At 45.3% G+C, this 19,183-nt stretch overlaps 1 protein-coding gene across 1 annotated transcript in view; it reads left to right on the forward strand.

The window, feature by feature from the left end:
* Window positions 1–3,676: 3,676 nt before the first annotated feature.
* The window catches only part of SPOCD1 (SPOC domain containing 1), a 200,190-nt gene continuing 184,683 nt past the window's right edge, over window positions 3,677–19,183 (forward strand). The window contains exons 1-2 of the mRNA XM_040337069.1: window positions 3,677–3,800; window positions 16,603–16,872. Coding sequence (XP_040193003.1) covers window positions 16,624–16,872 — 249 coding nt within the window. The 5' untranslated portion in view covers window positions 3,677–3,800; window positions 16,603–16,623. The remainder of the gene's footprint in view (window positions 3,801–16,602; window positions 16,873–19,183) is intronic.

Below are 19,183 nucleotides of genomic sequence, written 5' to 3' on the forward strand. Positions count from 1 at the left end.
TTCTGAAAGAACATCAAAGATGCTGCATGCAGGATGCACTTTCATGAAATCGCAGGGTCTAAAGGCCCATTCACACCAGAAACTGCACATACCGGTGTGTTTTTGTCTGCATGTCTACATGTATTTGAAGCGGTCTCGATGCATGTTTGGTGTGCACTTGAATGCGTTTTGCGCTGCGTTTGCAGTGCATTTTTCTATATGTTTTTGGGCTTGGCTGTCTTGGCTTAAAGCAAAGTTCCAGCCTCTGATAAAAAATATAAATATTGTAGCTGCTGACTTTTAATATAAGGACACTTACCTGACCATCGGCTCGGGTGCAGGCACCAGCATTGCAACTAAGGCCCCTTTCACACTGACACGTTTTTCAGGCGGTATACCGCTAAAAAAAGCGCCTAAATACCGACTGAAAAAATCCTGCCCTGCAGTCTTCAGTGTGAAAGCCCGGAGGCTTTCACACTGAAGCGGTGCACTAGCAGGACCGATCCAAAAGTCCTGCTAGCCACATCTTTGGAGCGGTGAAGGAGCGGTGTGTTTACCGCTCCTCCACCTCTCCTTCCCATTAAAAGCAATGGGAAACTACAGTAATACCGGCAGAGGCGCATTGCCGGCGGTATTAACCCTTTTTCGGCCACTAGCGGGGGCTAGCGGCCGAATATCGTGGTAAAAACGACGGTACAGCGGCGCTAAAAATAGCAATGACAATGTACCTTGACGCAGGGAGGTAGGACAGAAGACCTGCAGGAAAACAAACAAAAGTTACAAAACAGCAAAAGAAAAAAAAAGAAAAAAAGGGGGGGGGGGTATTGGAGGGGGTGTGGTGGCCGATTGATTAAGAGCTAGTTAGTTTCAATTTAGCCTGGAACTTTGCTTGAAAGGGGTGTGGTGCAGTGCATTTGTAGAGCTTTTGTAGCGTGTTGTCTGCATTTGTGGTGTGAACTGCGTTGAACTGCAATGAACTATGCCATTAAGATTACATTGGGCTGTCTATGCAGTATGAATACAATTCAAAATGTATCCAACTGCATTCGGTGTGAAAAGGCCCTTGTAGAAATCAAATGTGTGCACTGAACACAGGTAAATTGCACCCCACGCAAACCGCAGCCCACTGATGTGAACCGGGTCTTACTCCTTTCTTGCCCTTTCCTTTATTCAACTCAATTTATAGTCACTTGGGCTCATAATGTGCATTTTAACCCCTTAGTCAGATTTTGCTCCCTGAGTCCTTTAAAACCCTTTTCACACTGGGGCCAGGGCCGCGGCCGCATCAGCGCTACTCATTTTAGCGGCGCTTTACCACTGTTTAGACCCCTTTCACACTGAGGTGGTTTTCAAGTGTTTTAGCGCTATATATAGAGCCTATTAACCACTTCCCGACCGCCGCATGTATATGTACGTCCACAGAATGGCACGTACAGGCAAATGGGCGTACATGTACGTCCTTGCCTTTCCGCGGGTCCGATCGGGACCCCCCCCGCTACATGCGGTGGTCGGGTTTCCTCGGGGAGCGATCCGGGACGACGGCGCGGCTATTTGTTTATAGCCGCTCCGTCGCGATCGCTCCCCGGAGCTGAAGAACGGGGAGAGCCGTATGTATAATAAACAATGCAATTTAAATGCATTTTTTGCTGTGAAAATGACAATGGTCCCAAAAATGTGTCAAAATTGTCCGAAGTGTCCGCCATAATGTCGCACGAAAAAAATCGCTGATCGCCGCCATTAGTAGTAAAAAAAAAATAATTAATAAAAATGCAATAAAACTATCCCCTATTTTGTAAACGCTATAAATTTTGCGCAAACCAATCGATAAACGCTTATTGCGATTTTTTTTACTAAAAATAGGTCGAAGAATACGTATCGGCCTAAACTGAGGGAAATTTTTTTTTTATATATGTTTTTGGGGGATATTTATTATAACAAAAAGTAAAAAATATTGCATTTTTTTCAAAATTGTCGCTTTATTTTTGTTTATAGCGCAAAAAATAAAAACAGCAGAGGTGATCAAATACCACCAAAAGAAAGCTCTATTTGTGGGGAAAAAATTACGCCAATTTTGTTTGGGAGCCACGTCGCACGACTGCGCAATTGTCTGTTAAAGCGACGCAGTGCCGAATCGCAAAACCTGGCCTGGGCATTTAGCTGCCTAAAGGTCCGGGGCTTAAGTGGTTAAGCGCCTCCCATTCATTTCAGTGCAGTGGTGGCTGGTGCTCCAAAATTGGGGGGGGGGGCGCAAACAAACAACAAGTGAAAAATTCTTAAAAAAAACATCAATTGCAGCCTCAATGTGCCATCAAACACAGCCACTGTGCCATCAAACGCAGCCACTGTGCCCATCAATTACCGCCACGTTGCCCATCAAACACAGCCACTGTGCCCATCAAATGCAGCCACTGTGCCCATCAAACGCAGCCACTGTGCCCATCAATTTCCGCCACTTTGCCCATCAAACACAGCCACTGTGCCCATCAAATGCAGCGACTGTGCCATATCAAACGCAGCCACTGTGCCATATCAAAGCTCCCACTATGCCCCATCAAATGCTCCCACTGTTCCCCATCAAATGCTCCCACTGTGCCATCAAATGCTCCCACTGTGTCATCAAATGCTCCTAATGTGCCCATCAAATGCTGCCAGTGTGCCCCCCCTGCCTGCCATCTGCCTGGAGCTTACCCTGTCTCGGTGGGGCAGCGGGTGACGGCGGCGGGCGGTGAACAGCGAGCGGTGTCCTCCATGCTCCTCGATGTCTTCTCTCATCCTCTGGTATGATTGGACACCTGATGTTCAATCACAGCGCCTGTCGTTTCAGCCAATCAGGTGACGGGTAACAGACCCGAGCACCTGATTGGCGGAGAGGCGAATATTCATTCACTTTTCTAACACAGCTGGGTTAAATGCGAGCACCAAGCATGGCGCTCGCTGTTTACCTTTTTTGATGCCTATTAGAGTCTATGGCTCTAATCAGGTGCTTCAACCGCCCCCGTCCCTGTACTTCAGACGCCTGGCGCCTGAAAAGGGGTCGGGCGTCTGAATAGAGGGTGGCAGCGGCAGCCATAGATAGATTCATGCAATGCATGAATCTGAAACAACCGCCCCCTATTCAAAAAAAAAAGAAAACGTTTTGCCTATAGTTCTACTTTAAGGCGCTTAGCTTCTGTTCGACCAGCCTGTTGAGAAATGTTTGCACTATCAGTGCTGCAGACTATAGCGAGCAGTGCTGATCAGTGTATTCTAAGGTCAGGAAAGTCTCCTGACTGGCAAAAAACAAAGGTATCCACCTCAAGTATGTGAATGGGGGAATCTAGTCAGTTCAAAAATGCAAAAAGTGACTGATATATATATGACCAGTGTGACCTTGTGGGTGTACATGCAAACATGCACACCCTCCAATGCAGGGCGAAGATGGCATTCTCTGCGTACCATGTGGGACTGACTGGTCCAGGCATTTCTATAGAGACACATAGGTGACCAGAACAGGCCATGTGCATGCTTGATGTATGTGGACATACTGTAAACACACCTAATAGACCTATATGGCCGTTTACTGTACGCTACGTCCAGACTAGGTAAAAGTAAGACCTGTGCATATAGCACGCGGCCAGGCTGCACACTCCACTAATATCTGCACTCATAGCACCGCCCCCTAGTATAGCCATCTTCCGCATCACTCAAGCTGCTCTCCGAGGGCGGAGCTTACCGTAGTCACGTGCTCCGCCTACTGAACGGGACTGGGTAGCTGCGCAGATACGTGTGGACCGTTACTTCTCCGTTGAAGGCAAGGAGCTGGCGACAAGGTCCTGTGGAGGGTAAGACTAGTGTTTAAGTGTGCTGGGTATTCTCCCATCGCTAGGAGGGTGTCTCTGACTAGGTTACATACATCTGATAGGGTGTCTAGTGGTCCTGGAGAAAATACTAGAACCATCAGTACAGTATGTGACGGCATGCAGGGGTATCAGCTAGGTCTGTTAGGTGTGTTTACAGTATGTCTACTTACATCAAGCATGCACATGGCCTGTTCTGGTCACCTAGGTGTGTCTCTATAGAAATGCCTGGACCAGTCCCACATGGTACCCAGAGAATGCCATCTTCGCCCTGCATTGGAAGGCGTGCATGTTTACCCCACACCCACAAGGTCACACTGGCTATATATATATATATATATATATAAATATATATCAGTCACTTTTTGCATTTTTGAACTGACTAGATTCCCCCATCCACATACTTGAGGTGGATAGAGGAATCCATCCAATAGTACCTTTGTTTTCTGCCAGTGAGGAGACTTTCCTGACCTTAGAATACACTGATCAGCACTGCTGGCTATAGTCTGCAGCACTGATAGTGCAAACATTTCCCAACAGGCTGGCCGAACAGAAGCTATGCGCCTTAAAGTAGAACTATAGGCAAAATTTTTTTTCCATTTTGGATAAAGTAAAGGTAGGTTACAACTCCTGTAAGGTTTATTTTTTACCATCTTTGGCCTGTGCGGAAATTTCCCTTCACTTCCTGTACCATAGCTAAAACAGGAAAGGAGAGGAAATCTCTGCAAATAAAAGTGGGATGTTCATCAGAAAATGAAGTCCTGCTAGATGACTTCAGGCTGACCCCTTTTGCAGAAAAAAGATTAAAAGAGAAGTATGGGTTTCTCCCCCCCCCCCCCTATTAATACTTACCTAAGTGCATGCATCATGGGTTCAATGCTGCATCTGTCCCCTGGCGTCTCTACACTGAGAACCGAGCGATCGAACATCGCAGATGGCTCGGTTCTCACAGCTCCGTGTGCAGAGAGCTGTAGACTGTCAGTCACAGCTCTCCGCTCTTCTCCCTCCTCGCTCACTGGAGCGCTGAGCTGTGGAGGGGCGGGGAGTGGCCGGCTCAGGCTCTCAGCAGCTCTCTGGGAGGCTGAGACGGGTGTCAGTCAAGGCACCTGGCGGATCCAAACTTCATTGTCGCTATCCCTGGACTGATTGATATCTGTACCGTCAGCAGAAAGTGGACTTTTTTACCTGCAAAAAAATGTGCATTTATTATTTTTTTTCTAAAAAGTGAACTTATCCTTTAACCTCCTGAGGCCCGCGCTATAGCCGAATGACGGCTACAGCGCGGACCTGAAAATCCAAGTGGACGTCAATTGACGTCTGCCCCTTTGCTCGTTCCCCGAGCGCGCAGCGGGGAAACTGTGCTGGCCGTGTCCCTTGGACACAGCCAATCACAGATCGCTGTGAATGGCCAATCGGAGTGGCCGTTCGGTAGGCGATCTGTGCGGCCAATGAGAGATGATCTCATATGTAAACATATGAGATCATTTCTCATTGCCGGCTCTCACAGACAGCGTGCTGTCAGGGAGAGGAGACCGATCTGTGTCTCTTGTACATAGGGACACAGATCGGTCACCTCCCCCAGTCACCTCCCTTCCCCCACAGTTAGAACACTAAGCAGTATACACATTTAACCCCTTCCTCACCCCCTAGTGTTAACCCCTTCAATGCCAGTCACATTTATACAGTAATTAGTGCATATTTATAGCACTGATCGCAGTATAAATGTGAATGGCGCCAAAAATGTGTCAAAAGTGTCCGATGTACCGCCATAATGTCGCCATCCCAATAAAAATCGCAGATCGCCGCCATTACTAGTAAAAAAAAATAATAATAAAAAATAATAATTCTGTCCCCTATTTTGTGGGCGCTATAATTTTTCGCAAACCAGTCGCTTATTGCAATTTTTTTTTTTTTTTACCAAAAATATATAGAAGAATACGTATCGGCCTAGACTGAAAAAAATGTTTTTTAAAAAAAAAAAAAATGAGATATTAATTATAGCAACAAGTAAAAAATATTGTATTTTTTTTCAAAATTGTCGTTCTTTTTTGTTTATAGCGCAAAAAATAAAAACCGCATAGGTGATCAAATACCACCAAAAGAAAGCTCTACTTGTGGGGAAAAAAGGACGTCAATTTTGTTTGGGAGCCACGTCGCACGACCGCGCAATTATCCGTTAAAGCGACGCAGTGCCGGAAGCTGAAATTTCACCTGGGCAGGAGGGGGTTATATGTGCACAGTAAGCAAGTGGTTAAGCAATGTCTTTCTGGAAAGTGACTTCCCCTCTGCTGCTGGAAACAGAGAATCACTTGCACAGCACCACGATGTGCCAGTTCACACTTATGCGCTGTAAATTCGGTGTAAATTTAAAGCGGTACACAGTGCAAATTAACATCGCGATTTTATTGCTTGCCACGTGCGATTTCAATGCAAAATTGGTGCGAATTTGTGAGGGGAGTGATTTAATTCTCTATGTCTAGGCAAAAAAAATAAAAAATTGCAGTGATGTGAACACTGGACTGCGATTTCAATCTGGTTCTATACAAGTCTATTGAGCTGAAATTCACGCTGTACTGAACTTGAACAGGAACCCTTTTTTGAACCGGATGAAATTTGCACCGCATATATGTGAACAGCCTTCATTAGAGATAAGGCTTTTTTACATGACATGCGTATCTATGCTTTTTTGGATCGCATCTGATCCGCATAGAATTTGCATAAGTGTGAACCGGCAATCAGAAATAGCTTTGTATATTTTTTTAAATGAATACAAAGCATGCTCTGATTGGCCGAGGTGCAAAGACAGACAGGTGGCTACACAGTTTCCACCTTGGCCAATCAGAAGGCTTTTCAGGCTTTACTTTGCAGCCATCATTTACATCATAAGTGCTCAACCTGTGGTTCTCCAGCTGTTGCTGAAGTCCCATCATGCCTTTGCCTTCATGAGTAATTATTCTAATGCCGCGTACACACCATCACTTTATGTGATGAAAAAAAATGACGTTTTTAAAAACGTCACTTTAATTGACTGTGTGTGGGGGAAAACTTCGTTTTATGTCTTGTAAAAAACGACCAAAAAAAATTGAAGCATGCTTCAATTTTATGTGTCGTTTTTCAAAAGTGCACTTTTTACTTCACAGAAATTGACCGTGTGTAGCAAAAAACGTCGTTTTCTAAGACGTTTTTTCATCCACGCATGCCCAGAAGCAAGCTTCAATGGTAAAACGTGGTGGAACGTAACCTCACTTTGCAAGATCATTGTGAGAAAACGATGGTGTGTAGGCAACTTCGTCTTTGAAAATTGAAGTTTCAAAAACGTCATTTTTTACTTCACAGAAAGTGTCGTTTTTTTTTCATCACATAAAGTGATGGTGTGTACGCGGCATAACTGTCAGCCTTGCAATGCCTCATGGGACTTGTATTTCCCCAACAAGTGGAGGACCATAGGTTGAGAACCCATGATTTACATACATAGCTGCGCACACTGCATGTACTTACTTATGTATGTAGGGGGCTTTTGAATTTTTTTTCAGTATTTTTTTATTTACAGTATTCTTATTAGTATTTACAGTAGTATTATTTACTCTTGTACTTGTTTTCTTTCCCCTCTTTTTTATTTTTTTATTGTGTGGTAGTGGGTGCAATAAATTATGCTTGAGCAGCTCTGTTCTTGGCCATAGCAGCCGAGGAATGACAGCTCTGAACCCAAAAGTATTTGCAATCACTGGAGGGGAGAACAGCAAACAAACACAGAATCATTGTATATTATGTCACTTCCAGGGTCAGAGCTCTTATTCCCTGGCTGAACATCTGTTTACTGATCTCCATACACTGTTCCTGGTGAGACCTGCCATGCCTGTCCCCGGCCTGCAGGTGGGACAGCGGAGCCCAAAATCCATGGCAGGTTTATTTCAGGAGTGTGTGGAAGTGATGGGGCAGCTGTAAAGCCGTCGGTCGGCTTAATAAATGTAAGCACAGTATATAGCAGCCTGGAGTGTATGTAAAAGCCTGCGCTTCTTATGTGGTAAGCCTTATATTAATGGCAGCCAAATAGTTAAAGTGGAGTTCCACCCTGAAAAAAGAAAATACACCAAAATGCTGCAAAAAAATCGAAAAAAAAAACAATTTTTCTTTTTACTCACCCGAAATAGCGGTTGCTATGCAGAAATCCAAATCTGCCTCTTTCTTATCCGCGGTGGGTCTTCTTCTGCATCCTCCTCGCGTTGTGGTGAATGGGGCGCGCTGCCTTCTGGGAAGTGTGTTTAATCCCAGAGAGCAGCTGCCCATTCACAAATCGTCGCGAGACTCGCGCATGAGCAGTAGGAAACGGGCAGCGAAGCCGCAAGGTGGCGTGGGACCTGCAATGATCGAGGGATCGGCATCGGGGGGGCCATCATCGCGGGCACCTAGGACAGGTAAGTGTCCTTATAAAAAGTGCCGCAAGGTGGCGCGGGACCTGCAATGATCGAGGGATCGGCATCGGGGGGGCCATCATCGCGGGCACCTAGGACAGGTAAGTGTTCTTATAAAAAGTCAGCAGCTACAGTGTTTGTAGCTGCTGACTTTTAAGGAAAATCGTGGGGTGGAATCCCGCTTTAAAAACTGGAGCTTTCCAGACCTGTGTTAGATGATCTATGGGTGACCAGATGTAAATGGATTTGCATCTGTATACATCAGACTATCTCAGATCCATCAAGTTTAGGTCTGATAATATAGAAAAGAAAATGCAGACCTTTTAAAAAAAAAATTCTCTGGACGGACTCTTAAGTAATCGGATCCCTATTTATACCTTGTCACCCACAGACTAACATGGAGTTACCGATTACAGTGGGGCAAAAAAGTATTTCTCTTATCGTCCATGGACAGACACAGCTCCTTAAATCTTGACAAGTGGGTTATGTTCCCTGTTTACAGGAGAGGACTAGGCAGAAACATGTTAGATAATTAAATACATGTTACATTAACAGAGTTGAACAGCCCCGCCCAGGGGGCGGTCCCTCCAGACATAACCCTCCTCACTGCAGCATGCAGCCTCAGCTTCATTCTGCCTATCAAGGAGAAGGACGTATGGCTCCCTTTGGGCCCAGCGCCCTGAGGAGAAATTTTATTTTATTTTACCTTTTCCCTTGCTGCATTTCTAACATTGCCGCTGTCGGGGGGGAGGGGGCATTTCTGAGGGGACTGTGTTATCTGGCCTGTGTTTTTTCTTTTTTGTATGGGGCTTTCCTGTGAGGGTTTTTTCACTGTTAAAAAGCCCTAGGAGGCTTTTCCTGTTTAAACTGCCGGCAGCGCTGGGCAGTCTCCTCCTGATGTGAGTCTCCTGGTTACCCCTGATCAGTGCAGCAAGTGGGTGAGAGGCCCTGAATAGGAGCTTTTGTTTATTTGTAAGGACAGGTGTGCATATTATACATACACACCATGTAAATATTATTAATATTTGGAGTCAGTATCTGGGTCCTTCCCCAACATGCTGGTGGTGGCAGCAGGTGTTAGCACCTGGCATTCCCACAGAGGTTTTATTGTTAGTCCTGGACACGTTTGTGCCAGGGTGGGGGTGGACTGCGGACGGGCGGTAAATAAAAGAGTGCCCCCTTCCCCCGTTATCCCCTGGGGAATGCTCTGTTATGGAGCCATGGACCAGGTACCTGGGTAGTAAAAAAAAAAAAGGCATTTATGGGTGCGCTTCTCACTGCTGCAAGGGACTCTCTTAAGCTGGATAGTGCAGCTGGGGTTCTGCCGAGGGCTCGGTCTTTTTTGGATCACACAAATCAGACTGCTCTGTGTAGGTTTTTTCCTTCTGTGCCCTTCTTTGATAATTTCTAAGAGGCGGAATGAGAACAGCCGCTGAGGGCTTTTGTAGTCCCTCACCGCCGGGCGGTTCAGTGCCCCTTTGAGGAGAGCCTTTTCAAAAGGTGGGCTTCTTCTCCGGTGGTGGACCCTCCAGGTGTTATGTATAGGTGACCACTCTCCCTCCGGCCATTTTGTCGTAGCCGTGCTATGGCGCAGCTTACATTGCAGTTGGCCATTTTACTGTGGCCGCGTTCTGAACGCTTGGCGGCCATCTTGGAGTAGTCCTGACCCCTAGTGCTGTATACAATTCACAGAGTGAGCATTGCACCAGACAATGGAGGAGCACCGACTCTCTCCCGAAGTTATTAGGCTAGCGGACCAGCTGGTCCAGGGCCTCATATAGGTCTGTGATGCTTCATTTCATGCTGCGCCCTTTTTATCCAGGGCTTCTGTTTCAGAATGGTTTTATGCACACGGTGGTGTAGTGGTCAACTCCATTACTTGGCAGCAAGAGAGTCATTGGTTGGAATCCGGACACTGACGCCAATCTGCCTGGAGCTGGCATTGTCGCTCCCTGTGTCTGCGTGGGTTCCTCCGGGTACTCCGGTTTCCTCCAAAGGCATGTATGCATATACACCTACATACTATTCATACACACTATGGGTGTGTATTATTTAGGGGGCAACCTCCTCAGGCCGTCAAAGGCCCAGCTGGGGGAGTAATCCATCCCTGGGTGCGTAAGCCGATTACGCCGGCACCCAAATCCTGCCAATATATGTAGCCTTCCCTCCCTGTCTCTAGGTGGGAGGGGCGACTTGCAGGTTCACAATTCGGTGAAACCTCCCTGCTCTCCGACCAGTGGGTCTGCGAGGTGGTCTCTTCAGAGTACTAGACCAGTGGGTCTGCGAGGTGGTCTCTTCAGAGTACTAGATAGGGTTTCCTCCTATCCACAGAACAAAGTTCTTTCCTCGTGTCTTCCTCTCCCGGCCCGTCGGTCTGCCTTGGGCAGTGTGGGACTTGCTAAGCTGCAAGGTAATTTTACCTTTCCTGCAGGACAAAAGGTTTGGGATTTTCTATGGGCCTCAGGCCCTAAATACCTTTTGTGAATGTCGGGTAGTTCCGCATGGAATCCATTTGTTCGGTGGTAGTTGCGCTCCATCCGGGGGGACGTCCTGGCGTCCTCGGACATCAGGGACGCATACATGCATGTCCCGTTTTGCGCATGTCACAGTGTTTTTTTCTGTGCTTCGTGATGAGAGAGGGTCTCTGTCAGCCTGTGGCCCTCCCTTTTGATCTGGCGTAAGCACCATGGGTTTTCAGCTGGGAGCTCGCACTTATCCTAACTTTGTTGGGACAGCGAGGCTTTGCCTCATTGTAAAAAATTGTGGTAGATGGCGCACGATTATCAATGCATCTAATAACGATCAATGGTAAATGGCATATAGTCCATAAAAATGCAAAGAATTTGATCAATAGTCCATAAAAGTCCAATTTATAGTCCAAAAGATATATATAACAGCACTAGCGGCAGCAACCCTATAGCAGAAGCAGGCTCTGGAAAATATTGTAAAAGAAGGAGAGATGCGCCCATCTAAGTGCAGTAAACATAAAATTTAATAAGGAATGACATAAAACGAACAGCCAAGTGACTACTCACAATCATCACAAGTTTGAAGGGCATGTAGGTAATGGTGGCCGACCCGATGTCACTGGGGTGGTCAGCAGTTCATAGGTCTCAATCCGCTAACACAGGATCGTGGGGGCGCTGGATGTCACAAGAGCGGTGGAAGTCCCAACGGTCCCGTACCTCAGAAGCCTTGACACGCCACGGGAGAGCAGGGAACCAAGAAGCACTGTTAGAGACTGCGTGCATGTCGGCGTGGAACGCAGCGAGCCGTCGTCACACCGGTAGTGACGTGGGGAGCCGGGCCAGCCAATGGGATGACGCGTTTCACAGCTCTGCTGTTTCCTCAGATCCATCTGATCTGAGGAAACAGCGGAACTGTGAAACGCGTCATCCCATTGGCTGGCCCGGCTCCCCACGTCACTTCCTGATTGAGACCTATGAACTGCTGACCACCCCAGTGACATCGGGTTGGCCACTATTACCTACATGCCCTTCAAACTTGTGATGATTGTGAGTAGTCACTTGGCTGTTCGTTTTATGTCATTCCTTATTAAATTTTATGTTTACTGCACTTAGATCTCTCCTTCTTTTACAGGCTTTGCCTCATTGGCTACTTGGACGACTTTCTTCTGAGAGCAGCTTCTGTCTCAGACCTAGTGGATGTGTTATTCCCATTCAGACCCTCCGAAGATTCGGGTGGGTGTTAAACGTTTAGGCCAAAAGGTGTAGCTCAGTGGCAGCAAGCCACTCCATGTGTGCGACCCAGGGTTCAAATCCTGGGCATGCTAGGTTCCGACTCAGTGTCGGAGTATCTAGGGTTGATCCGGACTCCTCGTGGCGAAGGTCCTTTTTCCCCTGGAGAAATTGCAGACTCAGCGGTGAAGGTATTGGCATCACACAATCTGTCTTCTCTCCGGGCGCCTGATGGTCCGGGGCCCGTGGGTAGCCTCCACACTCGGGTTTTCCACTGGAAATACTGTCCAGTAATGGATTTCAGATCCATTGATTTCAATGGGCAGGAGCGGTAAACACACCGCTCCAAAGATGCGGTTAGAAGGACTTTTGGAACGGTCCTGCTAGTGCACCGCTTCAGTGTGAAAGCCTTCGGGCTTTCACACTGAAGACTGCCGGGCAGGATTTTTTCAGGCGTTATTTAGGCGCTTTTTTTAGAGCTAAAACGCCTGAAAAACGCCTTGGTGTGAAAGGGGCCTAATTCAGTTGGCCGAGTGAAAGAGTCCTAAGGTTACAGGTTTACTTTACTTGTCATATACTGTATGCAACATAATGGGGGTGCTTCTACCATCTTTTACCCACTAGAGCTTATTTTATTTTTATTTTGTATTCTTTCCTTTTCCTTTTTTACCTCTACTTTTTTATTACTGTATATGTCAACATATAGCTTCTCAGATTTTACTTGTAATGCAGATGTGACATAATTCTGTGTCCAGGCTCGGACATTATTCCATATCTATCCCTGTTCATTCCAGTGGCGAAAATCTGCTGATTCTTGCCGCTGGAATATGCTAGCTGCAGGTAATCGGCCAGGCGAAAGAGGCCTTACTGGTGCTTACTTTTTTTGGGTTTAGTTAATCAATAAATAGAAAAGCAGGAGTAAAGCTTCATGCACACAATTGGACTTTCCGATGGTTGTGATGATAGGCTGTTGTCTGATAATCCGACCGTTTGTACGCTCTATCGGACAATTTTTGTCAAATTTTCCGCCAACAAATGTTGGATAGCATGCTTTAAAATTGTTTGCCAACAAATGTGTGTACACAAGGCCATCGGACAAAATGCCAAAGTACAAACACGCATTCTCAGAAGCAATGCTAACCGTGACACAACATTAGCAGAAGTTGCCCAAAGGGTGGCGCTAAAGAGCTGAAAAACAACTTAGTTTCGTGTTTGTTGGCCAGCAATTCTTTGCCGTTTGTATGCAAGACAAGTTCATGGCCAACGCCCTTTGGACAAAAGTCCTACCCTTTGTCCGCGGAAAATCCGATCGTGTGTATCAGGCTTTAAGAATAACAACTCGGGAGCACACACCTTCAAAAACAAGTCAGCAGTGGTATCACTAATATTTCTTTCCTAGTAAATTTTCTTTACGTTAAAGCTAAACTCCAGCTTTTGTTACACTTTAAATCGTTTGTCCCTCACTAAGATGTGGGGCTGCTGTATGTGTGGTATAAACTGTATGTAGCTGAGGCTACATACAGCATACAGTACTGTGTTCTGGGTGTGAGCTGAGACTTCCTGTCTAGAGTAATACTGGAACACAGTAGAGTCTATCTGTTTGGTGCTTAGCAATTTATAGAAAGCAATGTATTCTAGTAATGAATACAAATCTTCTCTCTGAGACAGAGAGCGGACTGATGATGTCACAGCCTCTGACTGAATTTAGAGAGGTGGGCTGATGTCACAACTTCTGACAAAATCTGCAGTTTAGCTGTAAAATATTTGTTACCCTAGAAAGAAAAATGGATCTTGCTCCTTTAAAGCATGTTATACAGCAAAGTGTTTGTGCTGTGTAATTTCTCCCCCTGTAATCACCTGGCTGATCCTGCCTGGTTCTGCCCTCCCCTCTGTAAACTGACCACAGTTTATCATGGCTGCTAAGCCCTGACACCATGGTCAGTTTACGTGCCTCCGTCATCTGCAGCTCTTCTGTCCTCCTCCCCCTCTCCCTCCCTGCCTGTCAACTTGTGACAGTGCCCGCCCCTTCCACTCCTGCTGCTAAAATTACTTTTAATGTGTCATACAATCCTGTGTGTATTTGCTAATCCTAGGGCCCTGTCTCTTATAAAAATAATGCCGTCTATACCTAAATTCAGAACGCCGCTCGACACTCATGTGACCAGCCAACTCTCTCCTCCTCTCCTCCTGGCTGATGTCTAGCTCGAGAGAGAGGGGAGAGGCAGCCGGTCACATGAGCGCCGAGTGGTGCTCTGAAATCAGGTATAGACGGCATTTATTTATTTATTTTTTATAAAACACAGAGACTGGGCACACAGTATTAGGAAACAGAGAGGATTATATAAAGATATGACAGTGGCTTAAAGCGGTGGTTCACCCGTAGAGGGCACTTTTCCCCCTTAGATTCCTGCTCGTTTTTACTAGGGGAATCGGCTATTTGTTTTAAAATATGAGCATTACTTACCGTTTACGAGATGCATCCTCTTCGTCGCTTCTGGGTATGGGCTGCGGGACTGGGCGTTCCTTCTTGATTGACAGGCTTCCGAGAGGCTTCCGACGGTCGCATCCATCGCGTCACGATTTTCCGAAAGAAGCCGAACGTCGGTGCGCAGGCGCAGTATAGAGCCGCACCAACGTTCGGCTTCTTTCGGCTACGAGTGACGCGATGGATGCGACCGTCGGAAGCCTCTCGGAAGACTGTCAATCAAGAAGGAACACCCGCTCCCGAAGACCCATACCCCGGAAGCGACGGAGAAGATGCATCTCGAAAACGGGTAAGTACAGCTCATATTTTAATACAAATAGCCGATTCCCCTAGACCGAACGAGCAGGAAGCTAAGGGAAGAAAAAAAAAAAAAAAAAAAAAGAAATGGTTGAACTCCCGCTTTAACAACCACTTTAACTTAAAGAAAGTGTTAAATTAGGAAATAAATATTAGTGATACAACTGCTGAATTGTTTTTAAAGGTGTGTGCTCCCAGGTTGGCAGCTATGAACTATATAAAGTGTAACAAAAGCTTGAGTTCAGCTTTAAACCTCTTACCTCTCATACCACTGACATAATGTTCAAGTGGAACTCCAAGAATGATCTTTTTTGCAAACCAGCTTGGCTCTATGTAAGTATTCTTATCTAATATCCGGAGGTCCATTGGGGATGCTAAAAATCACTAGTAGTCGGCTCCAAGTATTATTGCTGTGCACACTGACACTGGGGGGCCACTTGCTTGGACACAATCTCCAACTCTTCCAATCAGAGAACACCTTGTATATTTATAAAAAAAAATACAAGGTGGTCTATGAACGGTGAAAATACTGACCAAGTGACTCCCTGTGTTCAGTATGCAGAAGGGAAGCTGCACCCAGAAGATCATGGCTATCATGGACTACTACAGTGAAGATTATGGCTATCATGGACTACTACTAGAGGTGCACCGAATGGAAATTATGGGGCCGAAACTAAGGATGCACCTGGCCGAAACCAACAGTTTTTAAAAATATATATATATTTATATATAGTTGTATTTTCCACTTTTTAATTAATATCATGAATTGAAATAAGTATGAATTAAGATAAAAAACCTTCTGTGTGCAGCAGCCGCCCTCCAGCACCCCCTAATACCTACCTGAGCCCCATCTTTGTCCAGTGATATCCACAAGTTCCTCAACCGTTCGGGAACTCTCTGCCTGATTAGCTGAGACACAGCAGTGGTGCCATTGTCTCCCGCTACTGTCAATCAAAGTCAGTTAGCCAATCAGTAGAGGGGGGGGGCGGCGCCGATCTGGGGCTCCGTGTCTGAATGGATACAGGGAGCTGTGGCTCGGGTGCCCCCATAGTAAGCTGCTTGCTGTGGGGGCACTTGACAAGAGAAAGGGGCCAAGAGCAGCTGCGGGGACCCGAAAAGAGGAGGATCTGGGCTGCTCTGTGCAAAACTACTGCACAGAGCAGGTAAGTATAACATGATTGTTATTTTTAGATGGAAAAAAAATTGACTTTACAATCACTTTAAATTCTAGGTACCATGTCTTCACACTGGCCCGTTGTGCTTCCGCTGTGGTGTTAATCTTGCTTGCCGGTCAGTTAAAAAAACACACCAATAACGCACCTCCCCTTTGAAATGCATAAAAAAAAAACAAGAGCGCATTAATAACGCACCCGTGTTACGATTTTGGCCTGTGGCACTCTGGATAATGCTTGCAAAAAAGATAAATCCTGGGGTTTTGCATTAAAGCCTAAGTGCAGCCAAAACAACAAACATAAAAATCAGCACAAGGGACATAACTAGCAGTCGGTAGGATGTGTCCCTTGTGCTGATGTCTTTTTTTTGTTGGAATTCTCCTCTGTCTATGCCCCCCCCCCCCTGTAATGTTTTGGTACAGCAGGGATTAATACAAATAAAAGGCTTTCACAGGCTCTCGTCAAGGGCATACACAGTGCTACTTTATGGGTTGTATGGAATGAAGGAAAGGTGAATATGTACTGCTGGGGTACCATGCCCTGCATGAGCAAAGCACAGATTTTCGTTGAGGGTAATGGGCCCTGTAAAGAAGATCTTAATTTTTAAATACAGTTAGGAATTCTATTTGTCTGCAAAAAAAATTATAATCCTCAGATTGTTTTGATTAATATGAAGTACCTATCCATTAGTGCTATGTTTAACCATGACCATATATATTTCAGAGAAACTTGCAAAGTGTGGACATGGATCCTCCAAACATTCTGAAATTACCAGAGGAGCGTGACTGTATCAGTCCATTGGGACTGTTTGAAAAATTCGGGCTGGAATCTCTAGTACACACGTCAGATGATTCTGACTCTGATGTACAGTTTGTGTCAGAGTTGGTACCTCCACATATCACCCGGAAGAGTAAGAATTCCACAGATAGGCGTGTTTCTCAGGATTTGGATAAAGCTTCAATTTACACTAACTTGATCACCACCATTAAAAAAGTAAGTTTTATGAGCTTATGTTCCATACTTCTGTTCATTGCCATTATTTTTATTTCTGCCCCATTTTCTTAGCTCTCTGTTGATTTCCACCATTGTAGAAGCATTGTATTCCCAACAATTTGTAAAAGGGTCTCCTATGGAGCACAAGATCAAAAGCCCAGAAGCTACACAATTTAGCTCCTGGGCTTAGCGCTGAACCCCGGCTATCATTGTCAGTGGTTCCAGTACTAACGCAAACGGGGGCCTCAGAAACCACTGCGATGGAGTGCCATTTTAAAATGGTGCTGGGGACTCAAGTGATTGTAGCTGGAGCTCCTAACATAATGTAAAAGTATGCAGAGCATTTTTGCACATTATGGCTTGTTTACCTTACAAAGTGCCCACCTCCAGCAATGTGACTTTCCACGTTCCCATCACTTCATCGCCGGTCCTTCTGTTTCCTGGGTCTGGAGTCTTTATTTGTCTTGATTGGTTGGTATGATGTAACTCCCATGCATATGTGTGCACGGCTGCCACTATACGATTTGTAAAGAACTGGGGAATAGATTTTATGGCAGAAGAGATGTATAGTGTCTCTGCTATCATAAATACCTAACTTCTAGATTTTTTTACATTGCAAGTTTAGTTCCCCTTTAATAGCTGACAATAACCTCTATAATGTAATTCATACAAACTTATGTTATGTGACTATGCATTCTGAAATTAAAAACTTGCTCCAGGGGTGAACAGTTGTTGTGGCAGCCTTGCTATGAAGTTAAAGCAAAACTATAGGCAAATATTTTTTTTTTTCATTTTGGATAGCGCAAGGATAGAGTATAACCCCTGTTAGATTTTTTTTTCGCTATCTCTGTCCCATTTTGGAGATTTCCTTTCACTTCCTGGCCCATAACCAAAACAGGAAGTCAGAGGAAAATTAAGAAAATTCCCTGGGGATACCCAGGTCACCAGAACTAGTGTCTTCATTGGAGGATTTCCCCTCTATTATTTTTCTGGGGACAACCCATAATTTGTGTTTTCTTTTACTTTTACTTTCAATGATAATGGTAAACAGGAAAAATAGAGAGGATGAATCTCCCTAACAAGGGAACAGACAGCCAGTGCCGATCCTGACCTCCCTGGGGCCCTAAGCTAAGCAAAATGACATGTCACATAAATTTGAGAAGGGGGGGGGCAGTTGGGAAGCGGGGGGTGTTCTGCTGTCGGAAATTACATCTTACATTAAAGTGAGAAGCGGGGGGTGCTGACTTCTTACCTCTTCTCCCATGCAGCCAGCGAGTTGAGAAGCGGGGTTAGGGGCCCGAAAATGACTTCTCACCAGGCGGGGCCTCTAGTAATTTGGGGGGCCCTCCGCAGCAATAAAAAACCGACAAGCATTTAAGCATTTTTTTTCCTCTCCACTCGATCCAAAGCTAAAAAAATTGTTTTACCTTTAGTTAATTTAATCCATTGTTCATGAGAAGTACACATTCAAAGTATACCTGAAATATGTGGTAGTCTGTCATTAAAATGGAAAAAAAAAAACATTCACTAACATACAGTATGTGGTCATTATATGAGTACATCTATCATCCTGACAGTTTGATATCTGATCAATGCTAATTAGATACTGGTTGGCTTTCAGACTGTTTTTGCTCCTGGTATATAGAGTAATTATTTTCAAATTCTCTAAAACAGCCATTATAACAAACTAATTTTGGGAACCTTTAGATACCAGCTGGTCTGACAAACATCACAGTTTTTTTTGCTTTTAGTGGTTTGCAGGGATGCCAGGGCTTTTATCAAGCTTGTCCCTTATCCAACCACATTTCTGAAAAATGTGCACGTTTATCAACGAATATTCACAGATTGGAGCATTAGAGTAACACGCAGAAAAACACATATTTCTGCATATTACTGTAACACATAGCAATGATAAGTGTGGGTTGTTGTTGAGCCATGCAGTGTGCATGGCAACCTAATGCACTATACAGTGGCAGCCAATGCATGTGGCGTATGTTGCAGTGCCATATCTGCTTTTTTGTGCTTTAAGGTATGCCACCAGTCTATTCAAAATTATTTCAGGTATTTTAGTACAACACATACCGTATATACTCGAGTATAAGCCGACCAGAGTATAAGCGAGGCACCTAATTTTACCCCCAAAAAATGGGAAAACGTATTGACTCGAGTATAAGCCTAGGGTGAGAATGCAGCAGCCACTGTAAGCGGAAATGAGGGTCAACAATGCCCATTTTCACGCCTCACTGTGCCCATTGCAACCTCACTGTGCCCATTGCTACCTCACTGTGCCCAACCTCACTATGCCCATTGC

Source organism: Rana temporaria, chromosome 2 (assembly GCF_905171775.1).
Source record: "Rana temporaria chromosome 2, aRanTem1.1, whole genome shotgun sequence".
NCBI classification, from domain to species: domain Eukaryota; kingdom Metazoa; phylum Chordata; class Amphibia; order Anura; family Ranidae; genus Rana; species Rana temporaria.